A 20,531-nucleotide genomic window follows, 5' to 3' on the forward strand; every position below is an offset into this window, starting at 1 on the left:
GCCAACTCCTACATAGAGCTGTGCTGTGGCCTGTTGCCAACTCCTACATAGAGCTGTGTTGTGCCTTTTGCCAACTCCTACATAGAGCTGTGCTGTGGCCTGTTGCCAACTCCTACATAGAGCTGTGCTATGGCCTGTTGCCAACTCCTACACAGAGCTGTGCTATGGCCTGTTGCCAACTCCTACATAGAGCTGTGCTATGGCCTGTTGCCAACTCCTACACAAAGCTGTGCTATGGCCTGTTGCCAACTCCTACATAGAGCTATGGCCTGTTGCCAACTCCTACATAGAGCTGTGCTATGGCCTGTTGCCAACTCCTACACAGAGCTGTGCTATGGCCTGTTGCCATCTCCTACATAGAGCTGTGCTATCGCCTGTTGCCAACTCCTACATAGAGCTGTGCTATCGCCTGTTGCCAACTCCTACACAGGGAAAACTGCAATCATACAGTCAGGGCCACCCACTTTATGGATTCATCTTTGCTCATATTTCTTGACCAACACTGTAGGTGTCTGCATCTCTCAGCCTGGTTGACGCCAGGATGCATGATGAGAGTTCATCCTTGTCAAGTGGTCCCCAAAACTAAACAAACCCAAGTGGCAGCATCTTTGTCAGCCCCATCATCATTGAAATGTGGAAAACAAAATGTTCCCCTTTGTGGAGCACAGCAAAGAGAGAGTGATTGCTTGGTGCAAGGCACCAAATAGTCCAGGAACTGGGGTAAAAACGAAAGATAAAAGAAAAAAGATTGATGGCTTGATGCAAGGCAGCCCTCTTGTCCTTGCCAGCAGACAGACAGACAGACAGACGGACAGTGTGTTGTCCTTGCCAGCAGACAGACAGGCAGACAGACAGACAAACAGACAGGCAGACAGACAGTGTTGTCCCTGCAGACAGACAGACAGACAGACAGACGGACAGTGTGTTGTCCTTGCCAGCAGACAGACAGGCAGTGTGTTGTCCTTGCCAGCAGACAGACAGGCAGACAGACAGACAGGCAGACAGACAGACAGACGGACAGTGTGTTGTCCTTGCCAGCAGACAGACAGGCAGACAGACAGACAGGCAGACACACAGACAGACGGACAGTGTTGTCCTTGCCAGCAGACAGACAGGCAGACAGACAGACGGACAGTGTGTTGTCCTTGCCAGCAGACAGACAGGCAGACACACAGACAGACGGACAGTGTTGTCCTTGCCAGCAGACAGACAGGCAGACAGATGAACAGTGTGTTGTCCTCGCCAGCAGACAGACAGGCAGACAAACAGACAGGCAGACAGACAGTGTTGTCCCTGCAGACAGACAGACAGTGTGTTTTCCCTGCAGACAGACAGACAGACAAACGAACAGTGTGTTGTCCTCGCCAGTAGAGAGACAGACAGACAGTGTCTTTTCCTTGCAGACAGACAGTGTGTTTTCCCTGCAGACAGACAGTGTGTTTTCCCTGCACACAGACAGACAGTGTGTTTTCCTTGCAGACAGACAGTGTGTTTTCCCTGCACACAGACAGACAGTGTGTTTTCCTTGCAGACAGACAGACAGTGTGTTTTCCCTGCAGACAGACAGACAGTGTGTTTTCCCTGCAGACAGACAGTGTGTTTTCCCTGCAGACAGACAGACAGTGTGTTTTCCTTGCAGACAGGCAGACAGTGTGTTTTCCCTGCAGACAGACAGACAGTGTGTTTTCCCTGCAGACAGACAGACAGACAGTATGTTTTCCCTGCAGACAGACAGACAGACAGACAGTGAGTTTTCCCTGCAGACAGACAGACAGACGGACAGACAGACAGTGTGTTTTCCCTGCAGACACACATACAGACAGTGTTATCCCTGCAGACAGACAGACAGACACACATACAGACAGTGTTATCCCTGCAGACAGACAGACAGACACACATACAGACAGTGTTATCCCTGCAGACAGACAGACAGACACACATACAGACAGTGTTATCCCTGCAGACAGACAGACAGACACACATACAGACAGTGTTATCCCTGCAGACAGACAGACACACATACAGACAGTGTTATCCCTGCAGACAGACACACATACAGACAGTGTTATCCCTGCAGACAGACAGACAGACAGACAGACAGTGTGTTGTCCCAGCAGACAGACAGACAGACAGTGTTATCCCTGCAGACAGACAGACAGGCAGACAGACACACATACAGACAGTGTTATCCCTGCAGACAGACAGACAGACAGACAGTGTTGTCCCTGCAGGCAGACAGACAGACAGTGTGTTGTCCCAGCAGACACACAGACAGACAGTGTTATCCCTGCAGACAGACAGACAGACAGACAGACAGTGTTGTCCCTGCAGGCAGACAGACAGACAGTGTTGTCCCTGCAGACAGACAGACAGTGTTGTCCCTGCAGACAGACAGACAGACAGTGTTGTCCCTGCAGACAGACAGACGGACAGACAGTGTTGTCCCTGCAGACAGACAGACAGACAGTGTTGTCCCTGCAGACAGACAGACGGACAGACAGTGTTGTCCCTGCAGACAGACAGACAGACAGTGTTGTCCCTGCAGACAGACAGACGGACAGACAGTGTTGTCCCTGCAGACAGACAGACAGACAGTGTTGTCCCTGCAGACAGACAGACGGACAGACAGTGTTGTCCCTGCAGACAGACAGACAGACAGACAGACAGTGTTGTCCCTGCAGACAGACATACAGACAGTGTTGTCCCTGCAGACAGACAGACGGACAGACAGTGTTGTCCCTGCAGACAGACAGACAGACAGTGTTGTCCCTGCAGACAGACAGGCAGACAGTGTTGTCCCTGCAGACAGACAGACGGACAGACAGTGTTGTCCCAGCAGACAGACAGACAGACAGTGTTGTCCCTGCAGACAGACAGACGGACAGACAGTGTTGTCCCTGCAGACAGACAGACGGACAGACAGTGTTGTCCCTGCAGACAGACAGACAGACAGTGTTGTCCCTGCAGACAGACAGACGGACAGACAGTGTTGTCCCTGCAGACAGACAGACAGACAGTGTTGTCCCTGCAGACAGACAGACGGACAGACAGTGTTGTCCCTGCAGACAGACAGACAGACAGTGTTGTCCCTGCAGATAGACAGACAGACAGTGTTGCCCCTGCAGACAGACAGACAGACAGTGTTGTCCCTGCAGACAGACAGACAGACAGACAGACAGTGTTGTCCCTGCAGACAGACAGACAGACAGACAGACAGACAGTGTGTTTTCCCTGCAGACAGACAGACAGACAGTGTGTTTTCCCTGCAGACAGACAGACAGTGTGTTTTCCCTGCAGACAGACAGACAGACAGTATGTTTTCCCTGCAGACAGACAGACAGTGAGTTTTCCCTGCAGACAGACAGACAGACGGACAGACAGACAGTGTGTTTTCCCTGCAGACACACATACAGACAGTGTTATCCCTGCAGACAGACAGACAGACACACATACAGACAGTGTTATCCCTGCAGACAGACAGACAGACACACATACAGACAGTGTTATCCCTGCAGACAGACAGACAGACAGACAGTGTTGTCCCTGCAGGCAGACAGACAGACAGACAGTATTGTCCCTGCAGACAGACAGACAGACAGACAGACAGTGTTGTCCCTGCAGACAGACAGACAGACAGACAGTGTTGTCCCTGCAGACAGACAGACAGACAGTGTTGTCCCTGCAGACAGACAGACGGACAGACAGTGTTGTCCCTGCAGACAGACAGACAGTGTTGTCCCTGCAGATAGACAGACAGACAGTGTTGCCCCTGCAGACAGACAGACCGACAGACAGACAGTGTTGTCCCTGCAGACAGACAGACAGACAGACAGACAGTGTTGTCCCTGCAGACAGACAGACAGTGTTGTCCCTGCAGACAGACAGACAGACAGACAGTGTTGTCCCTGCAGACAGACAGACAGACAGACAGTGTTGTCCCTGCAGACAGACAGACAGACAGTGTTGTCCCTGCAGACAGACAGACAGACAGACAGTGTTGTCCCTGCAGACAGACAGACAGACAGACAGACAGACAGTGTTGTCCCTGCAGACAGACAGACAGACAGACAGTGTTGTCCCTGCAGATAGACAGACCGACAATGTTGTCCCTGCAGACAGACAGACAGACACACATACAGACAGTGTTATCCCTGCAGACAGACAGACAGACACACATACAGACAGTGTTATCCCTGCAGACAGACAGACAGACACACATACAGACAGTATTATCCCTGCAGACAGACAGACACACATACAGACAGTGTTATCCCTGCAGACAGACAGACAGACACACATACAGACAGTGTTATCCCTGCAGACAGACAGACAGACAGACAGACAGACAGTGTTGTCCCTGCAGAGAGACAGACAGACAGACAGTATTGTCCCTGCAGACAGACAGACAGACAGTGTTGTCCCTGCAGACAGACAGACAGTGTTGTCCCTGCAGACAGACAGACAGACAGTGTTGTCCCTGCAGACAGACAGACGGACAGACAGTGTTGTCCCTGCAGACAGACAGACAGACAGTGTTGTCCCTGCAGATAGACAGACAGACAGTGTTGCCCCTGCAGACCGACAGACAGACAGTGTTGTCCCTGCAGACAGACAGACAGACAGTGTTGTCCCTGCAGACAGACAGACAGACAGTGTTGTCCCTGCAGACAGACAGACAGACAGACAGTGTTGTCCCTGCAGATAGACAGACAGACAGTGTTGTCCCAGCAGACAGACAGACAGACAGACAGTATTGTCCCTGCAGACAGACAGACAGACAGTGTTGTCCCTGCAGACAGACAGACAGACAGACAGTGTTGTCCCAGCAGACAGACAGACAGACAGTGTTGTCCCAGCAGACAGACAGACAGACAGTGTTGTCCCAGCAGACAGACAGACAGACAGTGTTGTCCCAGCAGACAGACAGACAGAGATGTCCCTGCAGACAGACAGACAGACAGACAGTGTTGTCCCTGCAGACAGACAGACAGACAGACAGACAGTGTTGTCCCTGCAGACAGACAGACAGACAGTGTTGTCCCAGCAGACAGACAGACAGACAGTGTTGTCCCTGCAGACAGACAGACAGAGATGTCCCTGCAGACAGACAGACAGAGATGTCCCTGCAGACAGACAGACAGACAGTGTTGTCCCAGCAGACAGACAGACAGAGATGTCCCTGCAGACAGACAGACAGAGATGTCCCTGCAGACAGACAGACAGACAGACAGTGTTGTCCCAGCAGACAGACAGACAGTGTTGTCCCTGCAGACAGACAGACAGAGATGTCCCTACAGACAGACAGACAGATGTCCCTGCAGACAGACAGACAGACAGTGTTGTCCCAGCAGACAGACAGACAGAGATGTCCCTGCAGACAGACAGACAGAGATGTCCCTGCAGACAGACAGACAGAGATGTCCCTGCAGACAGACAGACAGTGTTGTCCCTGCAGACAGACAGACAGAGATGTCCCTGCAGACAGACAGACAGAGATGTCCCTGCAGACAGACAGACAGACAGACAGTGTTGTCCCAGCAGACAGACAGACAGTGTTGTCCCTGCAGACAGACAGACAGAGATGTCCCTACAGACAGACAGACAGAGATGTCCCTGCAGACAGACAGACAGACAGTGTTGTCCCTGCAGACAGACAGACAGACAGACAGACAATGTTGTCCCTGCAGACAGACAGACAGACAGTGTTGTCCCAGCAGACAGACAGACAGACAGTGTTGTCCCTGCAGACAGACAGACAGAGATGTCCCTGCAGACAGACAGACAGAGATGTCCCTGCAGACAGACAGACAGACAGTGTTGTCCCAGCAGACAGACAGACAGAGATGTCCCTGCAGACAGACAGACAGAGATGTCCCTGCAGACAGACAGACAGACAGACAGTGTTGTCCCAGCAGACAGACAGACAGTGTTGTCCCTGCAGACAGACAGACAGAGATGTCCCTACAGACAGACAGACAGAGATGTCCCTGCAGACAGACAGACAGACAGTGTTGTCCCAGCAGACAGACAGACAGAGATGTCCCTGCAGACAGACAGACAGAGATGTCCCAGCAGACAGACAGACAGAGATGTCCCTGCAGACAGACAGACAGAGATGTCCCTGCAGACAGACAGACAGTGTTGTCCCTGCAGACAGACAGACAGACAGACAGTGTTGTCCCTGCAGACAGACAGACAGACAGACAGAGATGTCCCTGCAGACAGACAGACAGACAGTGTTGTCCCTGCAGACAGACAGACAGACAAACAGTGTGTTGTCCCTGCAGACAGACAGTGTTGTCCCTGCAGATAGACAGACAGTGTGTTTTCCCTGCAGACAGACAGACAAACAGTGTGTTGTCCCTGCAGAGAGACAGACAGACGGACAGTGTTGTCCCTGCAGACAGACAGACAGACAACGTTGTCCCTGCCAGCAGGCAGACAGACAGACAGTGTCATCCCTCCCTGCAGACAAACAGCCCAGTCTTAGCAGCCTCCATCAAGAACTGGTTGTGGCGGCATCACCTGGCAGAGAGAGGTCCACCACAGGCAGCAGCAGAGGAAGAAAAATATCATCCAAAGCTGGACACAAAGTCTCTGAGCTGAAGGCTGAAGCGGAGAAATCAGCAGCCAAGAAGACTTCTGTCAATGGTGATGGTTTGAGACACACTGTTAGTGCATGAGTACCGAGAAGACCTCTCTCAATGGTGATGGTTGACGATAAACTGTTAGTGCATGAGTATTGAAAAGACCTCTCTCAATGGTGATGGTTGATGACAGACTGTTAGTGCATGAGTACCGAGAAGACCTCTCTCAATGGTGATGGTTTGAGGCACACTGTTAGTGCATGAGTACCAAGAAGACCTCTCTCAGTGGTGATGGTTTGAGGCACACTGTTAGTGCATGAGTACCAAGAAGACCTCTCTCAATGGTGATGGTTTGAGGCACACTGTTAGTGCATGAGCACTAAGGGCATGCAGAGCTTCCTAGAGATTAAGTCAAGGATTTCTGATTTTTCCACAAAGCGTAGACAAAGTTTGTGATCTGTGTCAGCATTTTTTCACACACAAGATCTCAGTATTTCTAATTGACCTGTGACCCCTTCTGGGGCATGGAGGCTTTCAGAAAACACAAGATTTGTCAGAACATTTCCATCAATGTTCAAATTAGTGTTAAAATTCCTCCTATCTTGTGAAGTGACCTACATAATATTGTCAGTTTTAGTGAATATGCTGAGTTAAAAGAACCTGTTTGTGAAAAAAAAACAACAACTAAAAAACAAAAAACCAAGTTACAAAACAAGAATATATATTTTGGTGATAAATATTTATCAGGTAACCAATCTTACACTCATATGCATACATGCACTCATGTGCATGCACTCACACACACACACACACACACACACACACACACACACACACCATGCCATATGCACATTATTAAAAATTCTGTTATCCATATCAGTATGCAAAATGTAACAATAATACAGTGGTGACTACCAGTCACTAATTGCAGAAAAATAACAAGAACGGCTGCAATGAAATTCCTTAACTGATAATGATTAAAGAAAGGGACATTGCAAATTTGATTGAGGGCAAAATCAGTCAGTTAAATTTGACTGAAAGCTAAAGCAATCAGTTCAGAAAGTTGGAAACACAGACAGATGAATAACGACAGACAGATACATCTTGGGCTGAAGCCTGAATTCATTCCCAGTCAAAGGCTAGAAAAGGTCAAATGTCCCATAGCTTTTTATGGCTGTAGAGGCAGTGATGTCCTATTCACTATGTGTAGGGCTGGGCGTAGGAAGGCAGTGATGTCCTATTCACTATGTGTAGGGCTGGGTGTAGGAAGGTAGTGATGTCCTATTCACTGTCTAGGGCTGGGTGTAGGAAGGCGGTGATGTCCTATTCACTATGTGTAGGGCTGGGTGTAGGAAGGCGGTGATGTCCTATTCACTGTGTCTAGGGCTGGGTGTAGGAAGGCGGTGATGTCCTATTCACTATGTCTAGGGCTGGGTGTAGGAAGGCGGTGATGTCCTATTCACTATGTGTAGGGCTGGGTGTAGGAAGGCGGTGATGTCCTATTCACTATGTGTAGGGCTGGGTGTAGGAAGGCGGTGATGTCCTATTCACTATGTCTAGGGCTGGGTGTAGGAAGGCGGTGATGTCCTATTCACTATGTCTAGGGCTGGGTGTAGGAAGGCATTGATGTCCTATTCACTATGTGTAGGGCTGGGTGTAGGAAGGCGGTGATGTCCTATTCACTATGTCTAGGGCTGGGTGTAGGAAGGCGGTGATGTCCTATTCACTATGTGTAGGGCTGGGTGTAGGAAGGCGGTGATGTCCTATTCACTATGTGTAGGGCTGGGTGTAGGAAGGCGGTGATGTCCTATTCACTATGTGTAGGGCTGGGTGTAGGAAGACGGTGATGTCCTACTCACTATGTGTAGGGCTGGGTGTAGGAAGGCGGTGATGTCCTATTCACTATGTGTAGGGCTGGGTGTAGGAAGACAGTGATGTCCTATTCACTATGTGTAGGGCTGGGTGTAGGAAGGCGGTGATGTCCTACTCACTATGTGTAGGGCTGGGTGTAGGAAGACGGTGATGTCCTATTCACTGTGTGTAGGGCTGGGTGTAGGAAGGTAGTGATGTCCTATTCACTATGTGTAGGGATGGACATAGAAATTAACAAGTGATATATAGATAAACACACACACAGTAAGCACACACACACACACACACACACACGCACACACACAGAGGCATGCATGCATGCATGCACTCACACATGCACATGCACAGCAGGTATGCAACAAATATGACTAACTGATATGAAGGCATAAACAATTGTATGCTGACCCAACACTACACATGAAAGCACACAAGCCCAGACACATAAACTCACGCATACATACACATACACACACAGAGTAAATTTACCAGTTGAACTGAACCCCTGAAACATCATCCGTTTGGTTTCCCGAGTTGAACTGTTGCTTTTTGTCGCCTTTGTTTCAAAGGTTGTTTAGCATGCTGTTTTCAGCTACAACGGTTGTGTATCTGGACCAGAATCCAGACGCACTCTCCCTTGGGAGAGCAGCCCCAATTTCACACACAGAAATCTGTTGTGACAACAAAAAAAAAGTAATCCAATACAAACATTTGTTTTGGGTGCTGGCATTATTGTGCTTGTGTGTCTATGTCTGTGTCTGGGTTTCTGTGACTTTGAGGGAGTATTTCCCAATTGATTGTATGCTTGTGCGTGTGCATGTACATATATGTATGTATGTTTGTATATGCACTTTGTGTGGTGTCTGTGTCTGTTTGCTTGTGTGTATACAAGTGATGCACACACACACACACACACACACACACACACACACACACACACACACACACACACACACACACACACACACACACACACACACACACACACATATTGGGTGTCCAAAAAAAAAAAGTAAACTGCTTTTTGACAAGTATGTTCTTAGTGATAGAGAAACCGAATTCATTGAAAATTTTTCACACATTAACCTTAGGGTACCATCAACAAGTCTGCAAAATATCTTAAAGTTCGGACACAAATTATGCGAGTATTGTCAAATTCAAAACAGCATGTAAAAAAATCCAATATCAGAGGAGAACTCACCTGTTTCAGTTTATGCTCAATGTGGCCTCTATCTTCCTCCACGACTAAACGAAGCCGTTTCTTCCAAGCAGAAATGCTTTTACGTATTTCCTCCACCATTATCTCCTTCCATGACAATTATCCTGCTTGGTCAATTCGTCTCTCACTCCCCGGTAAACTTTCTCCTTCAGAGAGTCCCATATGGCATAATCCATTGGGTTACTGTCAGGACTTTGTGGAGGCCATTCATTCTTCTTGATGAATTCTGGTGTAGCCTCCTCCAGATTTTTAGCTCTCTCTAACGTAAAGTCTTTCTCATCTGTGAAAATGATCCTTTTCACATCAGTGGCTGAGTAGCGGTCATTCAAGTTACGGCAGTGAATTTTTCTTTTCCCTCTAACATTTTGGTCCCTCCTTGATACCCGTATCCTCTTGAAGGGCCTCAGCTCCAGTTCTTTCACCATTCTTTGCACAGAAGACCTGCTCACTTGTAAATCGCTTGCAACTTCTGTAAGAGATTTGTGGGTCCCTGGGTTCTCCTCCTGGGATTGAATCAGTTCCTCAACACGGTCCTTGTTCTCCTCCGAACATGCAGTCTTGGGTCTCCCACTGCCAATTTTACGTGCTACTGACCCTGTAGTGCGTATTTTAGTGATAAATCTATTTGCAGTGACATGACTCCACCCCTTGCCTGGAAGTTCCTTTACGATCCTTCTTCCATCCCAGCCTTTCTCCTTGAAACAGTTTTCAATGGTAACCTTATCACTTTGACTCAAAGGCATGGTTGATCTTTCCAAACTGAAACTTTGGACAGAACTGATTTTGGATAGCAGATACAGACGACAATAAAAAAATCAATAGACTTGACACCCAGACAGGTTATTTTTAGACTGACACTGATTGACAGATGCCAACACCTGGCAGCTGGCATGAACATGATGATGAAGGTCACATTGCACAGCTCTGATATTCGATTTTTTGACAAGCTGTTTTGAATTTGACAATACTTGCATAATTTGCGTCCAAACTTTTAGATATTTTGCAGACTTGTTGATGATACCCAAAGGTTAATGTGTGAAATTTTTCAATAAATTTGGTTTCTCTATCACTGAGAAAATACTTGTCAAAAAGCGGTTCACTTTTTTTCAGGACACCGATATGCAAGTGTGTGTGTGTGTGCGTGTGTGTGTGTGTGTGTGTGTGTGTGTGTGTGCGCGCGCGTGCGTGCGTGTGTATCTGTGTGTGTGTGTGTATGTGTGTGTGTGTGCGTGTGTGTGTGTGTGTGTGAATGCACACATTGTTTTGTTGTGCCGCTGGTCATGTTTGTTTCTTCAAGAGGTGCTCAGTGTTCTCAGTGTTGTCAGCTCCCACCCAGCCACTCCCCATTTCTTTGGGTTTACTTCTCATATTGTTTGATTCCTTTGCATATTTTTGGTCATTTTCGATGTGGTATGTATGTGTGCATGTTGTGAATGTTTTTCCATGTGTGTTTGTGCACACACATAGTATGCACACTGATATGGTTCCAGAATGTATTTTTTAAAGATAATTCATAAAAGTCATATTCATCTGCTTTATTTGAAAGTGTTGTGTAAAGCTACATCTTCAGTCAAAATTTTTCATGTTAACTTTGATGCAAACTAATACCAAGTTATATGCATGAGTGTATGCAATTTGTGGATATATATATATATATATATATATATATATATATATATATATATAATACACAGTTGTGTTGACTGCAACCACAGAAGAAAAGCAAATAACACAGCAGCTCTCACCATACGCACACACACACACACACACACACCCCATCTCCCATCTCCCCCCCTCCCTCACCCCCTCACCAATATCCCACAGCATGTTTAGGCCATGACCTGATAGCTGTGTTGTGTGACATGTAGCCAGCATGTAGCCAGCATGTAGTCACTGCTTGCATCAGGTTGCTGTGTGGTGATGTGCAGAAAAGAGGGGGTCCCAGATTAAGTTAGGCGACAACAAGGAAAAGACAAACGTCGCCGATGAAAAGTTTGCTCGCACAGGTACCGCACACACCCCTGTCATCTTTTGCATGCGTTTTGTGTTCTTGAATAACACACATTGGCCCACATTTCTCTTGCATGCATGCTGTGTTGTTGATTAACACACATTGGCCCCACATTTCCTTTGCATGGGTACTGTGTTGTTAACACACATTGGCCCACATTCCTCTGGCATGCATGCTGTATTGTTGATTGATTAACACACAAGTTAACCACATTCATTGGGTGGGACACTGTCGTCTCTTGATTGATTAACACACAAGTTAACCACATTCATTGGGTGGGACACTGTCGTCTCTTGATTGCATACTGTGTTGTTGATTAACCACATTCATTGAGTGGGACACTGTCGTCTCTTGATTGCATACTGTGTTGTTGATTAACCACATTCATTGGGTGGGACACTGTCGTCTCTTGATTGCATACTGTGTTGTTGATTAACCACATTCATTGAGTGGGACACTGTCGTCTCTTGATTGCATACTGTGTTGTTGATTAACCACATTCATTGGGTGGGACACTGTCGTCTCTTGATTGCATACTGTGTTGTTGATTAACCACATTCATTGAGTGGGACACTGTCGTCTCTTGATTGCATACTGTGTTGTTGATTAACCACATTCATTGAGTGGGACACTGTCGTCTCTTGATTGATTAACACACAAGTTAACCACATTCATTGGGTGGGACACTGTCGTCTCTTGATTGCATACTGTGTTGTTGATTAACCACATTCATTGAGTGGGACACTGTCGTCTCTTGATTGCATACTGTGTTGTTGATAACCACATTCATTGGGTGGGACACTGTCGTCTCTTGATTGCATACTGTGTTGTTGATTAACCACATTCACTGGTGGTTTTTTCTTTCATTGGGTGTGTCTTCAGCAAGTCAAATCTGACAAAGCCCATTCCGCTTCATATGGGATTTTCTTGTTGGGTTTACCTCCCACATGGGGTGGGTAGTACTGAGCTACATGGTTTCCAGCGGCAGAGGAGAACCTCTGACCTCACTTTCTGGAAGGTGGCATGTGGAAGGAATCCCAATATCTAAAAACAACAACAACAAAAAACAAAGAAAATGGAAACTGTATCATGTGTGTGACATATTTGACAGTTGCACAACTTAAACAAATTGTTGCAAGAAATTTTTGCTTTTTAACAGTATTTCCAAGAACAGTCACACTCATTCTTTGGTGAATATTTACACATTCAATGTTTCTCTGACTGAAGCGGTTGATTCCTTTTTTTTATTCAGTGATTTTTCTAAAAATTAATTTTGCTGTCTAAACTGTTTGAAGTAAGTGTTTTTTGGTTGTTCAGAGAGTTGGGGGGGGGGGGGGGGGGGGGGTCAGTGCACTAAGTGCATGCTGCACAGGGGACTTCAGTTTATCATCTCATCCAAATGACTAGATGCTCCGTTTGATTTTTCAGTCAAACGTGAGAGAAAGGGCAAGAGCAGGGTTCAAACCCACACCCTCATGGACTCTGTGTTGGCAGATAAACATCTTAACCATTCTGCCACTTTCCTTTAGAGAAAGAAGAGCTGAGACCAGATGGCAGTGATGTGTCAGAGACTTCTTTTTTTTTTTCTTTTTCAATAAATTTTATTTTCATTCGCTGTCTAGCCTGTTTGAAGTGATGGTGTATTAGTTGTTCAATTATTAGAGAACAAGAAAACACCCAATACCAAGGTCATTGACTGGTTATTTGTTGTTTGATTATTAGAGAATAAGGTATATTTGTTGTTTGAGTGTCAGATAACAAGGTGTAATTGTTGTTTAGTTATTAGAGAACAAGGTGTATTTGGGAGAACAAGGTGTATTTGGTGTTTAATTATTAGAGCACAAAGTGTATTTGTTGTTTAATTATTAGAGAACAAGGTGTAATTGTTGTTTAATTATTAGAGATCAAGGTGTATTTGTTGTTTAATTATTAGAGAACAAGGTGTATTTGTTGTTTAATTATTAGAGAACAAGGTGTAATTGTTGTTTAATTATTAGAGATCAATGTGTATTTGTTGTTTAATTATTAGAGATCAATGTGTATTTGTTGTTTAATTATTAGAGAACAAGAAAACACCCAGTGTTGAAGAGTTGGAAGCAGTGAAGCTGAAAACAGCCCCACCTGGTAACTTTGCTCGTCATTGGTGTTACATCGTTGGTGTTACATTGTTGCTGTTACACTTTGCTGCTGGATGTTGGTTCTGAGCCCAGCTTGTGTGGTTCCTGCTCTTTCTGTTGAGTTCACCTCACCCCGAGATTGTTTGAGCCGACAGTCAAGATAAGAGTTGACTGTGTGTCTGTGTGGACCTGAAAACCCACTTGTTTAATGAACAACCTCCTCCACTCCATTCTTCGCATTGTACAATTCTTGTGTGTGTGTGTGTGTGTGTGTGTGTGAGGGTCCATGTATGTGTGAGAGAGAGAGAGAGTGTGCTTCTGTGTGTATGTGTGTGTTTGCATGTCAGGTCATTAGATCTGCTACTGGTAACCTGTAATCCAGTACAACCTGTTCAGGGTCGGGTTGCCGGCGACTAAACTGGCACTCCCACCGCTCCCTTCCGGGACTGGTGAGGTGGGTGGCTAGACACCCTTATGGAATTAAAAATGAGATCCATAAAAGGGCGTCGGCTCAGGAGAGCCACCGACGGCCATCTAGCTCCACCATGCTGTGCGCATGCCACACGCAGTTGGCCCCCGGGGTGTGTCTACCCATGCATGTGAAGTCTGGATCCGGCAGAACCTGCGGAAGATACCTATCGATTCATTGGAGAGGAAGGCGGTTACAGCAACACACTGTGGAGTGCAGAGAGCAAGATGAGACACCGAAAGGATATCTTGGTCATCCACTGCATCTGTGCTCATCCTCCAGTCGTCTCGACTTAGTCTTGCCACTGGAAATTGGTGAACCCGGACGAGAGAGTGAGGTCGACGTTGCGTAACTCCTCTTCACTTTAAACAAACTCATCGCACAAGTCATCAGTCATCCATAATGACCTTTCATCCTTCATCATTTCATCACCCCCAAGTCCTTTGGCGACAGGCGAGCGACGAAACGACAGGTGTGGGTACACTGGCAGTCGCAGCCGCAGACCTGCACACAGGCGGCTCAGGCCATAGGGTCGTTCTTCATCGACAGGAGCAGCGATGGAGTTCGGCAGCCGTCTGAGCATCTGAGCAGCCCTCTTTAGGAATGCACTGCTCACCTCCCTGGCATGAGGAAGGGGCTAGAAAAGGTGCCCTAAAAATTGCCTGCTCCATATCACCCTGGCCAGCATACCGCTGCTGGCGGGGACCCTACATCAGCGGTCGAAACAAAGAGAAAGAAAAGAAAAAAACAAGGATCGTTCCTCTCACCATTGGTGCTTGGAACATAAGGACTCTCCTGGACAGAGATGACATGGACAGACCCCAAAGGAGAATGGCACTAGTTGCTTCTGAACTCGCCAGATACAACATTGACATCGCAGCCTTGAGTGAGACTCGGCTTGCAGGTGAAGGCGAGCTCAATGAACGGGGATCTGGTTACACCTGCTTCTGGAGTGGACGAGGAAGCGAAGAGTGACGTGAGGCTGGTGTTGGTTTTGCAGTAAAAACAGCACTTGTCAACAAGCTAGCTGGAATCCCAAAGGGAGTCAATGATAGGCTTATGACCATGAAACTCCCACTGGCATCTGGCCAGAAGCACCTCACCATTGTCAGTGCCTACGCCCCAACCATGGCCAACCCAGATGAAGTGAAGGCGAACTTCTACGAGGACCTTCACTCTGTCATTGCTGCTATCCCGAAAGCAGACAAGCTCATCATTCTTGGGGACTTAAATGCTAGAGCTGGCTCTGACTACATCTCCTGGGATGGAGTGATTTGAAAGCACGGCATGGGCCACTGCAACCCAAATGGATTGCTTTTGCTTCAGACCTGTGCAGAGCACGAACTGCTGATAACCAACACAGTTTTCTGCCTCCCTACCCGTAACAGGACGTCATGGATGCACCCTCGCTCAAAGCATTGGCATCTCATCGATTACGTCATCATCAGGAAAAGGGATAGGCAAGATGTACGTGTGACAAAGACCATGCGCGGCGCCAAGTGTTGGACAGACCATCGCCTTGTAGTCTCGAAGCTGAATATTCGAATCCAACCCAAGAGACGCCTCCAAGGCCAGAAGGCTCCAAAACAGCTCAACATCGCTAAGCTGAAAAACATCACCATCAAACAGACCTTTGTGAGCTGCTGGTAAATCGTCTGGAATCCGCCTCTCTGGACAACCAGAATGTGAAGTCTGATTGGAGGACCCTGCGCAGGCTGATCTATAGTACAGCTTCAGAGACCCTGGGACCCATGACCAGAAAGCACAAAGACTGGTTTGATGAAAACTGTGATGAAATCAAGCAGCTTCTGGATGAGAAACGCTGTCTGCATCAAGCCTACCTGAGCAACCCAAAGTCCACATCAAAAAAGGATGCATACAATGCCATCCGCAGGACTGTTCAGCAAAAGTTATGTCAGATGCAGGATAAGTGGCTGAGTGACAAAGCAGATGAGATCCAGGGATATGCTGACAGGCACGATATAAAGAGGTTCTGTGATGCCTTAAAAGAAGTCTACGGCCCCACATCCTCAGGGTCATCCCCCCTCCTCAGTGCAAATGGGAATACCTTGATCACCGAGAAGGAGAAAATTCTCGAACGCTGGGCTGAGCACTTCAACAGTATCTTAAATTGCCCTTCCTCCATAAATGATGAAGCCATAGACCGTCTCCCACAAGTCCCCATCAGCGAAGCACTGGACGATCCGTCAACACTGCAATCTGTCTGCTATCCAGTGGCAAAGCACCTGGCTCAGACTCCATTCCAGCAGAGGTCTACAAGGATGGAGGCACTGTGCTGACTGAGAAGCTCCATCAGCTGTACTCACTTATGTCGAAAGAAGAGACGATCCTCCAGGATTTCAAAGATGCATCTATCATTCACTTGTACAAGCGAAAGGGGAACCGGCAAGCCTGTGATAACCATCGGGGCATTTCCTTGCTCTCCATCACAGGCAAGATACTTGCCAGGATCCTACTAAACCGCCTCACAGCACAGCTTGACCAAGGTCATTTGACTGAGAGCCAGTGTGGATTCCAGAAAGAGCGTGGAATCACCGACATGGTGTTTGCTGCAAGGCAGCTTCAAGAGAAATGTCAGGAGCAAAATGCTGATCTGTTCACCTATGTCGACCTCACTAAGGCCTTCGACAGCGTGAGTAGAGAGGGACTGTGGAAGATCATGACCAAGTACGGATGCCCTCGGAAATTTATTTCCTTGGTCAGCCAATTCCATGAAGGCATGCAGGCTCGAGTCCAGGACAATGGCGAAACATCTGCTCCTTTTCCTGTCACAAATGGTGTCAAGCAAGGCTGCATCCTGGCTCCAACACTGTTCAGCCTCATGTTCTCTGCAATGCTTACTGATGCCTTCAGAGATGGCGATGTTGGAATCGGCTTTAAGTACCGAACGGATGGCAAGCTGTTTAACCTCAGAAGGCTTCAAGCAAAAACGAAGGTCATGACAGACATCATCAGAGACTTTTTGTTTACTGATGATTGTGCCCTCAACGCTGGATCTGAAGCTGACATGCAACTCAGCGTCGACAAGTTTGCCACTGCCAGCAGGAACTTCGGCCTTACCATCAGCACGAGGAAAACTGAAGTTCTCCATCAGCCAGCCCCAGGGAAACCCCACGTTGAGCCCAACATCACAGTCAACGGTCAGAGACTCAGTGCGGTGGAGCGGTTCACATACCTTGGTAGCACACTGTCACGAAATGCGACCATCGACGATGAAGTGAACGTCAGGATTGCAAGAGCAAGCGCAACCTTTGGTAGACTCTATGCAAATGTCTGGAACAGAAGAGGCATTGGTCTTGAGACCAAGCTAAAGGTCTACAGAGCAGTAGTTCTCCCTACACTACTGTATGCCTGCGAAACTTGGACAGTGTACCAACGACACGCCAACAAGCTGAACCACTTCCAAACAACATGCCTCAGGAAGCTACTGAACATCAAGTGGCAAGACAGGACCCCAGACACGAAGGTGCTTGCAAAAGCCACCCTTCCCAGCATCTTCACCATCCTGATGCAGTCCCAGCTTCGCTGGGCTGGACACATGGCGCGCATGCCAGACCATTGGCTGCCCAAAAGGCTCTTCTATGGCGAGCTGCAACAAGGGAAGAGATCACACGGAGGTCAGAAGAAGCGCTTCAGAGATACTCTGAAAGTCTCTCTGAAAGCGTTTGATATCAACCCTGACTCCTGGGAGGAATCTGCAGTGGACCGTGACAAATGGCGCGCTGCTGTGCACAAAGGCGCCAAGTTGTGCAAAGCCAACAGGACTGCTGCAGCTGTTCAGAAGAGGCAGGCCAGAAAGTCATGGGCAAACAAGCTCCCTGACAATGATATGCCTGTCTTTGTCTGCCCCAACTGTCAGCAAACATTTTGTGCACAGATTGAACTTTTCAGCCATCTGCACATTCACAGATAGATTCATGAGCATCCCCCCCCCACCACCCTCCCCCCATCCCCCAGCTGGATGACAACGATGGTCATCATCGATCTCGATGGACACACACCACCACCAGTGTGTGTGGGCGTGAGAGAGAGAGAGAGAGAGAGAGAGAGAGAGAGAATTTTTTTGTTGTGTTGCAATTTGCATGTGCATGCTTGATCCTATTTATCCTGTTTTTGTAAAGCCTTCTATTTATCCTGTCTTTGTAAAGCCTTCTATTTAACCTGTTTTTGTAAAGCCTTTTATTTATCCTGTTTTTGTAAAGCGTCTGTGTTGTATTAAGTGGTAGTATATATACCTGTTGTGAGACACATAATCTTGTCAGAAGATAAGGGAGTTAAGTCTAACCTCCTCTCTCTTGATGGTAGAATAAGGCCTCTGTCACCAGATTTATGTTGTCCTTTCTTTGCTGGTTTGAGGGAACACAACATGGTGGCAGCTGTGGGATTCAAACCCATGCTGACAAAGAGACCTTTTTACAAAATAGGTGCTATAATTTATAGATTAACATTATTATTATATAATTGTTATTATTATCATCATCATCAAGTGTGTGTGTGTGTGAGAGAGAGAAAGAAAGTGTGTTTGTGCATTTGTGAAAAGAGCGCCACATGGTAGCATTGCTTGTCATCAGTGTTACATTGTTGGTGTTACATCATTGGTGTTACATCGATATGTTACACTTTGCTCCTGGATGTTGGTTCTGAGCCCAGCTTCTTCTTCTTCTTCTTCTTCTTCTTATTATTATTATTATATATGTGTGTGTGTGTGTGTGTTTTCAGATAAATCCTGCCCCCACCCCTGTTCCCCACACCCCCACCCCTGCTGTCTGCTACCTACCCTTGCATTGAACATGATGTGTTGATTGGATTTTTTGGTCATTCTTTTTGCATGGTTAATTATGCATGCTTATGGCTAGTCCTGATTTTCTGTCTGCCATTTTTAACTCAGTTGTGGATACAAAAAGTATGTATGATAACCGATAACTAAGTGTGTGTGTGCGTGTGTGTGTGTGTGTGTGTGTGTGTGGAAAACTTTAACAAATTCATCTTCTCTGGAAACACTTTGTCTGCCAATGCTCAATTTGGATTAAACACAGTGGAAAAAAAATCTTTGCAGTTACACCCCAAATAGGTAGTAAGTCTTCTGGTTTAAGCCCTATTTCTGTGTCATTAACTGTTTATTTTGTTGAGGCTTCCGATCTAGTAAATTATAATTGGACTCTTTCTAGTTGTCTTAATATGTTTGGGTTTGAAGACAGCATGACATTCCTTTTTAAATTTAAAGAAATGAAATGCAACTTCTGGACAGAACATATACATTGACACTAACTACACCATCGATGTGTGTACCGCATATGGCTGTTGTAAAGTGGATACTTAATTAACCAGAATGAACATGAAAAATGAAGTTAATAAATTAAAATAAGTTATTTTAACGGTTCTCTCTCTCTCTCTCTCTCTCTCTCTCTCTCTCTCTCTCTCTCTCTCTCTCATGATTCCTTTATTGGATAAAGTGTGTATCACAAGTGAGTCTTGAAAGCCTTGCTCTCTTGTGTTCATTTGTTTTAAATGTATTTTTGTTTGAAAAGAAAATTAGTTTAGTTTAAACTGTATCTCATTTATTCTGTCTTTCTTTTAATGTGTTTTGTTGGAATGTGTGGCTTCGTCTCCCGTTGTTTGTTCCTCTGTTGTTCTTCTTTGCTTTGTTTGGTTTTTTTGTTTTTTTCTTTTTCTTTTTTTATATTTAAATTTCTTCAACTGCCTGGTGTTGTCTTTCTTTGATGTAAAGTCTTTATCGTGTTATCATATGATCTCACTTTTTCCTATTTATTTTGTCATTAAAAAATTATCTTAAAAAATGAGACTAGTATTTGTATCATTTGTATTTCTGTTGTAATTTGTTCTATGTTCTTATTTTATGAAGTTGAAAATCAAGTCTTTGCATCATAGAATACATTTAGATAGTGTCATTCAGTTGAAGAAATAGTTATTAATTTATTACAATTTTTTGATATAATTCATTTACTTATTTTGATACTTGGGTTTGTGTGTTTCACATGTCAGTTCTAAAAAAACACAAAATTCTTTGTGTCAAATCTTAGTATCCAATATTGCATAGACCTGGATTTTCATGAAAAATTAAAGATTTTTTTGTTTGTTTGTTGTTGTTTTTTTTTTTTTGAAACGTTGCAGTAGTTCATACTGTGTATCTTCTTCTTCCTTCATGGTCTGCAACTTCCACCTTCACTGAGCAGTGGCTTGAGCCACAAGGTTTGTCCAGGACATTTAGATGGGCAGG

General features: G+C 46.2%; 1 protein-coding gene across 1 annotated transcript in view; it reads left to right on the top strand.

The window, feature by feature from the left end:
* The window catches only part of LOC143300288 (uncharacterized), a 69,557-nt gene that overhangs the window by 31,806 nt on the left and 17,220 nt on the right, over nt 1-20,531 (top strand). The window contains exons 13-14 of the mRNA XM_076613883.1: nt 228-449; nt 11,604-11,681. Of these exons, the coding sequence (XP_076469998.1) occupies nt 228-449; nt 11,604-11,681 (300 nt within the window). The remainder of the gene's footprint in view (nt 1-227; nt 450-11,603; nt 11,682-20,531) is intronic.

This window comes from Babylonia areolata, chromosome 26 (assembly GCF_041734735.1).
Source record: "Babylonia areolata isolate BAREFJ2019XMU chromosome 26, ASM4173473v1, whole genome shotgun sequence".
Lineage (NCBI taxonomy): Eukaryota > Metazoa > Mollusca > Gastropoda > Neogastropoda > Buccinidae > Babylonia > Babylonia areolata.